The following is an 11343-nucleotide window of genomic DNA, read 5'->3' on the forward strand; positions in this document are numbered from 1 at the left end:
ACGTCTTCGTATAGCCCCCATATAACGGTACCCCCCTATATTCGGTATTTTGATGATTTTAGCGACATTATTCACCGGAATTGTTTCAAATTTGGTATTTGAAGTTCGAATTGGATACTACACCCTAACACAGAAAATTGTCTATGCTGGTTCAGGTCTTCGTATAGGCTCATATATCAGTACACCTATATTATATATTATATACACCTATACCCTATATTCAGTATTTTGACGATTTTAGGAACAATACCCACAGAAATCGTTTGAGGTGTAGTATTTGAAGTTCGTAATGGATGCTACATCCTGTGACAGAAAATTGTCTATGCAGGTCCAGGTCTTCGCACAGCTCCGATATAACGGTACCTCCCTATATATGATATTTTGATGATTTTAGCAACATAATTCACCGTTTATTTCAAGTTTCGAATTTGAATATGGTAATGGGTTATGACAAACAATGCCTATGTAGGCCCATATCGTATACACCTCAATATAACGGCTATATTTGGTATTTTTAAAATTTTAACAGAATGTTTTAATGATTTTATTTTCTGAAAATTCCCAAATTCGTTCCAAATGGTGGAGGGTATTCAAAGTTCGGCCCGGCCGAACTTACTACTTTTTAACTTGTTTTCAATTGATATATTCTTAAAATTACTAATCTTGTTTCAAACATTTTACAATTATGAACATTTCATCACGAACAATTTCCAATCAATTTTGGTTCTTAAAGGATCTACAGATTTAAATATTTCTTCATTAAAAGTTTACTAGTGAAATTCCTTTCACTTCTTACATAGTTTTCATACAGCATGAAACTTGTAAATGTTTTACCTCTGGGGAGATATTACACACTATTAAGGTATACTAGTCGAACCCCTTTCATGGAAATAGTTTCCATATGAAGACAAACTAAAGAACAGAAAAAGTTTGTGTTCTTTTTGCCAAACTTTCGATAAAAAGTTTTTCATGCTGGAATTCACAAGAAGGGCAGAACATTAGCAACAGCAACAAAAACAACAATAGCCTAAGAAACTATTGAGGTCCACAAAAGGGGTTGATTACAAGAATGACTCTACAAATATATAAATTATCAACTATGGGGACATCCATGCAAACAAAGACATAAACATACAAGCATACACATAAGCAAGGATAAACTCTAATAAGTCTTAAGATACGTAAATTAAGGCAAAAATAGCCCCTTAAGAGTTATGAATATACAGTTGCATGAAAATGTTAGAAATTCAAACCCTCGCCCTTCACCCTGTTCCAAACCAAACTAAAAAGAAATAATTTAACATTATTATCACACGACAAGATTTGTTGCCATCCTCTGCCATTTCAACACACTTGGAAACTATAAATTATAGTGTATAAATTTTTATTATATGGCCAACACACCAAACAACGGCAAGGACAAAAGTGACAAAGTATGTCTTTGGGGGAAAGGGATGCAAAATAAAATAACCAAAAAATATATTTAAATTAGAGGAAATATTTAAGGTCACCACTTATCCGCCCAAATAAAATGTGGAAGAATAAGGAGGCTTTCGGTTAGGTAAGACATGCTATGCAATGATTATGAGACCTTTGGGTAACATTTGTTGTAAGCCTTTGACTTCTTGTGGTCACTGGTCGAAAAATTAAGCAAAACTATGACTAATTATTTGATTTATTTTCTTGCCAGGCAAGAAATTATAAAGAAAATAAATTTAATTTTTCAAAAACATCCTTCCAAAACATACAGAACATGACACCTTGTTGCCTTTTATAACATTTTTGTGTTAAGAACATTCTATGTATGTGTGAGCTGCAGATTTTGTTCCCATACATGTATGGTTACGTTGCCGCCAACGGCAGTAACAAGTTGTCATCTATCATAAGTTGTGTCATTTATCAAAAAAGAAGCTATGAAGAAAGTTTCTTGACTTCTGAAATCTCTGTGGACAAAATTACATCCCCTATAGCTGAAAATTGGACTTCGCACGTGAAGTGGATAACTTTTTTCATAGCTGTCATCAACAATTTCGTCATGTGTGTGACACATTGCGATTCCTTACTACCTTTTGATGGAAAGGTAACAACATGGTACAATGAATTCAAGGTAGGGCAGAACTACCATATGATTTCAATTTTTTTATTTTCTTGGCTTAATATGTCATCTTTATTTGTTTATGTATGTGTTTTCTTTTCAATAACAAAAAAATTGTTCAGAAAATATTCAAATTCTGGTATTTTCAAAATGTTTATTTCAACGTATGCATCGACAAAATCTAGAGTTTTTGTAGCGAAATAATCCTTTAGAGATATATAGTACATGATTTTGAAAAGAAGTTCTAACCTTTCATTCAGTTATCGCGTTTTTCAATTATTTATTCAAAATAAATGCAACAAGTTGTTTGATTTTTTATTGTTTTGATACTAATTCTGACATTACAAGCCAAACAGGTAGACCTCTATACTTGCAATTTTTTCAAAGTTGACCTACCTTCTCTTCATTGTACCATGGGTAACAAGTACAAAAATAATAGATAGAAGTTAAATTCGGCAACATTTGCCGTGTAGGTTAATGTTAGTGTTCAAATCATCCATACACAATTTTGTTAGAATCGGCCGATATTTGTGACCTGAATATAATACCCACAACACATAGTGTTGCAGGGTGTACAAATATTAAAGAATATACGAATCAAAATTGAAAGTCAAATATGAAACAATCGCATGCGATAAGAATTTTAACAAAACAAAAAATATTCACTTTTATATTGGCATATATTTGTGCGATTTTCTTAGATTTTATTCTTATTTGGCAAGAGGTCATTCCGAATTGGTGAGAATTGTCGAAATCAGTCCAGCGTCCATCAATTTCTCGTACATATAGATTGTAAACTGCAACAAAGTAAAACGCCATAATCTTTACATTTTTTCTTCAATTTTATTGAATGAAAACAAAAACTTTTAGAAATAGCATCAAATTTTAGAATAAATTTAGATTTGTTCGAATTGGTCACCTTTGGCACGAATTATGACCCTCAAACGGCCACTGAAACCTTCACACGCTGCCAGAATGTTGCTCTTTATTTATTATTATTTATTTAGTTATTCTGACCCATTCCTGGCGAAGAGCTTGCTTGAGGTGATCGACACTTTGATATTTTTTAGTGCCTACCTTGCTTTCCAAAATACTCAAGACGCAATGGTCCAACAGATTGGTATCCGGAGATTTTGGTGGCAATTGTGCGCTGGAAATAAAGCGGGAAACCTCATTTTGTAACCATTCTTGGGTGGCGCGTGGTGAATGCGATGGTGTTGAGTCTTGTTGGAATATACAAGGTCAGCGGCCAAAAAGTTTGCCTGCCCTCCAAAATATTTTCGCATTTTTTCTGATGCCACGGTCGTTAATACGAGCGGAGAACGACAATCGACCATGGCGGCCGACACCATCACCATTGCCGGCGCTTGGGTTCTGGTGGCCAACCGGAGGTGCACATTTTCAGTTGACCTATTCGGCATTTTGCTTGTTTATAAACGGCTGGACAACGAATGTTTTCTCATCGCAAAAAAGCCAAATTTAGTTCAGCAATTTCGAACAAGCGAAGCAACTCTTTAGCTCTTTTGAGTCTATTTTCTTTCTGTTGCGGTGTAAGTTCTTGCACTTTTTGGAATTTCAATGGCTTTACCCCGAACTCATTTTTCAATATTTGCTGAATGGAATATTGCGATATTTTCAGCTCACGAGCCATTTTTTGGCCACTGCGACCATTGTGAGTTTCGATCAAGTCGTTTCGTTACTTTACGAACCATGTTGCTGTTTTCTTCCGTACACTTCTTTGACGTCGTGCTACGCTACCAGTATCATGGTAACGAGCGATGGTACGAGACACAAACGATTTATTCACATTTAAATGCTGGAGTGCTCTAACGATTTTCCAGAAAAAAAAAATAAAGAAATCACACTATCGCGCTTGAATTCCATCAGGAATAACTTTTTTTCTGAAAAAAAGCTCACCAAAATGCTTTTGTACGCTTGTAAACAGTACACCCAGAGAAAAAATGACAACATCCGTGTATGAAATGACCACATCCGTGTATGATAGTGTATCAACCACGTTTGGTGTCAAAATGAGCACGCCGTTGTCATTTTGACACCGAGATTTTGGCAACGATTTCAACAACAGATGTGCATGAAATGAGCACATACGTGGTCATTTCGAGCACGCCCCGTTGTCAGATTGTCAACGCTTCGTTGTCAGATCGTCAACGCTTCGTTGTCAGATTGTCAACGCTCCGTTGTCGGATTGTCAACGCCCGTTGTCAGATTGAAATCAATGGTGGTCATTTTTTGATATCCGTTCCTTTTCCATTTTATACCCTTAGTAGAAGAAACGAAATTTTTTGAAAAGTATTTTATTTAACGAAACCAATTACATAAATTCAATATAAATACATATTTGATTTAACAAAACAATTCGAATTACATATATTCAATGTATAGAAACAAATTAAATTAACTTAAATCTGAAATAAACTTTTCCATTATTCATAGGATATAAGTGAAATGGGTAAGTAATAAAATCTAAAATTGGTATTAAAAAAATTGTATCCTCATTCAGAGAACCAACTTCATACGATTGTAAATGATAATCAAAGTTTTTAACTTTTACTTGGTTACATAAAATGTAAACATTTTCATTTTCAATTATTAAATGTTTAATTTTGAAAAGTTCAATTGCGGCATTATTTGTTGCTAAATAATAGTTTTTTTTATACCTAGTTCCCTTAAAAAAAATGTCATCAGACACTTTGCAATTTTGGTAATTTAAAACTGGCTTACGTTTTTTGTAACAATATTCCTCTTTTGCCAAATCTTCGATGGTATGCGTATTAATGATAACATTTGGTTCTAAGTTATCTTCGTGTTTTAATAAAAAATTGGAAAATTTCAATCCAGACTTAATAGATAATGAACGACAGGGATTTACTCTTGATGTAGTATTTCCTAAATAGGCTTTTGCTTCCTTGTGTTTAGCTTCGAATCTCATGCTCCAGAGATATTTAAGGGGACCACATTTTCGGATAGCAGTGGGATAGTGGACAAGAAAGTGGTGTTTCGGTTTTAACGAACCGTATAATGTTATATAAAGTGAATGGTGATCTCTAATTAATTCTTCCAATTTTATTAAATCGTCTCCTATATAACTTGGTCTTAAAAGTAAATCGATTATTTGTAATAATATTATAAACACTTTCCAGTGATCGTTGGAGAAAGGAATTAAATCACCTACCATAAAAGGTAAAAAATGAGTAAAACACATAGTTTCACTAGCTGTCATTTTTAAGTTATAGTTTTTCAATCTACATAAATCTAGTGGTCCAGATTTATTTCCCACTTCAATTTCTCCAAATTGGAATAAAGATTTTCTGCTGTTAATACAATCTAACGTAACAATATTTTCTTGAATCAGCCCGAGAATTACATTAGACATATCGTAGACACAAATGCCCTCGAAAATGTCATGCATAATATCAAAACAAAAATTTTCAGTGACGTTAAAATTTGGTAAAGATTCGAAGATACACTTGTTTTTAATACCTGTTTCTTGAAAATTATTTTCCAATACATCTGAGTTGTAATTCTCTTGGTTTCTTAAACCATCTAAATGCTGAATTGCGTCGGATTGCATTTGGGACTTTTTTCTTCTACATACCCGGCAAAATCTTTTAGAGTTAAATGATTGCACGTAGCCTAAAATACTATTAACTGCTAAATTATCTCCAATAATTACACCTAAAATAAAATGCACCTTCTGAACACTTTGTTGAACACAAATTTCAACCCCTTCTTCTAGAATTTTTAACTCCTCTACAAGATTGTGAAATGAAACTTCATTTCCACGTTCTTTTAAATCCTTTGATGGTATAAACGCAGCAGTTAATATATAATCAAGTTTTGACAACAAGTGCTGTGGCATTGAAGGAAAGCTAATATAACAACCACATATGGAAAATGTATGGGTTCCAAGAGGATTATTAATTTGAAAATCATCCATGTAAAGGACATAGGGAATAACTAAATTGTACTGATATTTTAATAATTTAGTTTTATATAACTCACCGTTTGTAAAATTTTGTAAAACAGGTGAATTTAGGAATTTTTTGGAGTTTTCTAATGTCAAATCTAAGAGATTTGGAATTTTAAAAAGGGCACTTATCATGAATTTCAGTGGCATTATATAAATATTGGATAACTTTGGACCTAAACTGGGATTTCCGCTGATAACAATTTCCGAGACTTGATTGCTAATTACATAAACCTTTGGATCATCATAAAAGTTTAGTTCTTTTAAATTTTTAAAAGTCTATATTCCGTTCTAGTTTCTTCGAAAGGATTTTTACAAAAGTTTAGTAAGTACCTTAAGTCTTCATAATTTGGATGATCAGTTATATATTTTTCAATTGTACTTGAAATGGATGAAAGCAGAATTGAAACAGAATGTTGTATTTCTATAACATGATTTCTAGGCATATAGCTTTGACCATGTAATTGTAAAGACAGATATAAGGTTTTCTTTTTCATAACATCTAAATCCTTTTCTATTGTATTGTTGTTAATAACAGTTTCACTGTTTGTGTAATCATTTTCATTTGATGATGACATTTCAACTGGCACATTAATGGCTTTAGCCATTGGTGGAGCTTTTGTGTGATTCTTGTGAAGTTTTTCTAAATGAATTCTGAATGACGTAAATTTTGTAAATGTTTGCTTACAGTTGTCCTGAACGCATTGTACTTTTAAAAATTTAGTTGACATTAAATGGTCTGTTTTCAAATGAGCTATTAAAAGATTTGCCTTATCAAAATGCTTACGGCAACGAAAGCAAATATACATTTTGAATCGAACTTTAAATATTGTTGCAGAAATTAATAAGTGAAGTCAAATTAACTGATTTTATATCATATACAGTATTAATTTCATAAAAATATTTTTGGATAAAAATCCATGGAATTTGGCAGGCATTTGGATATTTTAAAGAAAGTGCATGAAAAATTTTAAAACATGTATCTAAACATTCGAGGAACGATTGAAATTTTAACAAATTGTGGTTAAAAAAAACATAAAAACCTTTTATATTGAAATCGGACAAACCCTCCACAATTATAAATGGCTGTATAGTTAATCCAGCATTGTAATACTTTTCAGTGACAGTATCAATTTGCCTTTTATAATCGTTAATTGTCGGTAGTCGCAGTACGAAACTTTCCTGCGAATCGACTATTGTTACTTTTTTTCGTAATTTACCGTTTCCACATTTAAACCTAGCAGGTGATGGTAAAACTGAATTCAACAGTATTGCGTATATATAATCTTGAGCATCTGCAACCGAAATATAAAATAAATATTACTTTTAATGTTTATGATAAATCAGGAATTAAAATTTACCTATGCTGCTTGCCGTCAAAACATTTGCGAAGAGTTGTTTGCAATGTTCGTTATGAATATTTTTCCCATAATAATTGTAAATTTTTTTCTTAAATTGGTCCCATTTAGAAAGTAGAAGATTGCCTTTCTGTGGATACATAATATCGAAATCAATGTTGACCTAAAACGAAACATTAGTATCCATATACAAATAAATAGCTCATGGCTACTTACCAATTCTGAAGCTCTTGCATCGGACAACTTCGGCCATTCTAGGAGAAATGTATGGCTACTTAAATTTTTTATATCTCTTTGCCGTATGTTAAAAGATCTTTTCCATTTTCGCAGATCGATCCCCAATCATTACATTCTCTTAGTAAGGAAGCTTTCAATGAATTTTCAACTGATTCATCAATTTCTGGAACATCTTTGTTACAAAAATTAGGAGATGTGTGAGTTGCTGCTTTGCTTGTGCTAGGCTCGGAAATCAAAAGCTTTATTCTTTTGGACTTCTTGTTTCTATACTTGGCATAAAGTTTTCCGCTTGCGTTGTTCTTTCCTTTTCTTGAAATGTAATAATAATCCTAAAAATAAAGACATATTATAAGTTAAGAAACTACATAATCAGATACGTTGTTTATATTGTTAATCTTACCCTCATTTCGTTTTCAAGAGGAAAAACGGAACAAATTTCATCCAATATGCGCATATAGTCTTGAGTGTAAAGAGTAACATTGTTGGTTAAAATATCTTCAATAATTATATTAATTATATCATCTCTTTGCTCGTCACTTAATTTCTTATTAACGCTACTACATTCAAGCGCCAGTTTCCCCTTCGAGGTATGTGTTAACAATTCCGTTAGATCCTATATTAAATAAAAAAACTACATTAACTATGCTTACACAAATATTACTCTTACCTTACCTCTGACAAAATTCCTTTGGCTTTTGAGCAGTTCGAACCTGTAGTGTCGGGAGTACCAGGAGTACTTGCAGGTGTCTCGTTGCGTTTCCACCATTCACCTATTTTAGATGGAACTGACATAGTTTCGTCATCAATCCCGAGCTATTGTTATGACAATATTAATACTGAGTTCAACACTGTAAAACAAATAATACGTACCTTTCGTTTTTTCCAAGCAAAGAGCTTTTCTCTGAATTCAACTCGCAGTCCCAATGGTGGCACTGCTTCCTTTAAATCTTCTTTTTTCAAGTACTGCAAACTGCGAAATGTTACATGTGATGCTAAAAGAACAAAAAAGAAAATTCTTTGTTAATTACACTGATTAACTGAAAAATTCATTTTATTTACTTACCTTTTAATTGTTCAAAAAGCGACTCCATATTTATTCCTTTTAAGAACTCCCTTAACATATAATCGTCCTCATTGTTTTCCGCATCTTGACTGCTGCAATGGTTTGTATCGCGAACCACAACAATATTGCCATCGATTTCTAACAACTCACCAATGATATTTTGAGGATCTTGCGAATTATTATTCATTTTCAATAAATTTTTTGCACAATGCGTCCTTTCTCTTTCAATAACACGGAAAAAATGGTAAATATGCAGCCGATTGCACACGAGTAAAAAAATGACAACGGTGGTGCATGATTCATACACGGTAGTTGCTAAAATGGCAACGATCGTGTACGATTCATGCACGTCGGTGTACAAAGTAACAACGGTGGTGCATCATTATGCAGGTGGTGGTGCATAATTCATACACGACCGGTGTCATATTGACAACGACAGTGTGTGAATCATGCACCACCGTTGTCATTTTTTACTCGTGTGTAATCGGCTGCAATTACCAATATTAAAAACGCAAAGTTGTCATTTTGAGCACATCGGTGGACAAATTAAGCACGGCTGTTGTTGGTACCGAAAGTTGACCACGTCTCGGTGTCAATTTGAGCACGTTCGTGCACAATTCACCAACAGCCGTTGTTGAAAAATATAACAACGGGTCGTTGCGAAAATGACAACATACGTGCTTGATTTCGCAACGGGATTTTTCCCTCAGTGTACAATGAGCTGCCACTGGAATAATTTTAACATATGTCGGACGAGTGGCTTGGAAATGACAGCAGTCTGAAGGTGAAGTTTTTTCATTTCGCCCTGTATATCCTGGAAATTTTTGAAAAAAAATTGGGGTTGCAATGGCGCAAAAACTGATTTTGTAGTCGCTCTTCAGGTCACAATTAAAGGCCAGTCGACACGGAATTTTTTGATTTTATGGTTTATGACAGGCAGATAAGTAAATATTTTATAGCGTTGCAAGGGTTAATTTAAATATCAATAATTAATCAATTTTTCTTTTTGCAGAAGTTGGAAAGGAAACCTGTTTTATTGATTTTAATACTTTATTACCTTCTTTGTAAAATAAAATTTAGTATTATTGTTGTGTTAACGAAATTTTAGTTTAAGTGTTTTATATAGTTTGACAGTTGCTGTTTTCTTTTAATAAATTCACTTTAATTATAAATTCCAATATCTTAATTGTGTTTCATTTATCTATGGATGCAGCTGGCAGAAATGGGAATTATTAAAACGAACTCGTGTACAAATAATCACACCTCTAAGTCGTCGTGTGTGGCACTAGGTGTCATTGTTATTATCAATCAAAGAGTTATTAGAGTTCTATTCAGTGAATAGAGCATACTCTAAGGCGTGCCATTTAATTAGTTTATTCCTCTGTACAATATAGAAAATATACAAGCTAATAATTTTCATTTTCTGCCACATAAAAAATTGGTTATTACAATTATTATGTAATGTTTTCTCATAATTCATTAGTAAAAGATCTATCTAGCATTAAAACGTTGAACGCCTTAAGGTATGCTATTTAGGAGACCTGAGCTGGATGTCTTATTGATCGATAGATTGGCAACACTGGCAGAGACTTGTTTTTTACGCCATCTAGTGAGACACATGATCGTTTTGAGCAAAGCAAATTTTTGAAATACCTATTTTTGCTGGTTTTTAATGGAACAATTTTTGTGTTTGGAATTTATTTAAATTTTGAATATCGATTTTTTAGCTTATCCAGATTAGTTTTCATATGAGTTTAACTTCAAAAAATTAAAACATTAATTCGCGAGGACAGTATGTGCCAAGCCTTAATGTACATTTCTGATTACAATATTCGAAGTTGGTTCATAGTACATCCTTATACTTACATTAAATAGATGTCTTAATTCCAAATTAAAAAATTCAACATAATACATAATACAAGTATCTCTTGGATTCAATTATGCATTAGCCAAGATCATGTGTCGTGTGCATATATTTTTCCTATATAAACTTCATCGTTTGATAGTTTTTCTCTTCTTAGCCAAAAATAATTCCTCATTATTTTTCGATTTTTTTAATGGCAAATTTTGAGTTCAATATAAGCCGATTTTCGTCGGTAATAGCAAAAATAATTGAGAATCCCACTTCTGAAATATGCCTAATTTTGCCGTCATCTCCATTGGCTTACAATTTGTAATTGAAAAAAAAAAAAACGATAAATAATACACTGCCAAAAATAGGCAAATTTTAGGTTTTCAAAATTTTGTTTGTGATTGAGCGATCATGTGTTTCAATAGATGGCGCTATAAACATATCTTTACCAGTGTTGCCAACCTACAAGTCATTCCAATTTCAACACCGGGTTGTAAAGCATGCTTTCAGGCACAAATTCTTCCATGTCGTTGTTATTGCGAGGAGAAATGATCGTTTAATTAAATTAAGAGCCTGAAAGTTTGCTATACTTTTATACATTTGTTAATCAACATGAACAGAGTAGGTAACAGTACCAAATACATTGTTATTTTCCAGCTGTTGAAACGTCTGATTGTTGGAGTTAACATTTTTAAATCCAATTTATTTGACATTTTTTTAATATTTCCATTTTAATTTTGCAACTAAGTT

At 32.8% G+C, this 11343-nt stretch overlaps 1 protein-coding gene and 1 long non-coding RNA gene across 2 annotated transcripts in view; one reads left to right on the forward strand and one right to left on the reverse strand.

Moving 5' to 3' along the window:
- Positions 1–9919, forward strand: part of LOC131800899 (uncharacterized) — a 78256-nt gene extending 68337 nt beyond the window's left edge. The window contains exon 2 of the long non-coding RNA XR_009341621.1: positions 9754–9919. This is a non-coding gene — a long non-coding RNA (uncharacterized LOC131800899). The remainder of the gene's footprint in view (positions 1–9753) is intronic.
- LOC131800898 (uncharacterized) lies at positions 7655–9688 on the reverse strand. The gene is made up of 5 exons (XM_059118767.1): positions 8742–9688; positions 8549–8670; positions 8351–8491; positions 8079–8291; positions 7655–8007 (listed from the first exon to the last, which is right to left on the reverse strand). Exons 1-5 carry the CDS (start codon positions 8926–8928, stop codon positions 7726–7728), a joined length of 945 nt encoding a protein of 314 aa, XP_058974750.1. The 5' UTR covers positions 8929–9688; the 3' UTR covers positions 7655–7725.
- Positions 9920–11343: the final 1424 nt, after the last annotated feature.

The sequence above is a fragment of the Musca domestica genome, unplaced genomic scaffold (genome assembly GCF_030504385.1).
Source record: "Musca domestica strain aabys unplaced genomic scaffold, Musca_domestica.polishedcontigs.V.1.1 130, whole genome shotgun sequence".
Classification (NCBI taxonomy): Eukaryota; Metazoa; Arthropoda; class Insecta; order Diptera; family Muscidae; genus Musca; species Musca domestica.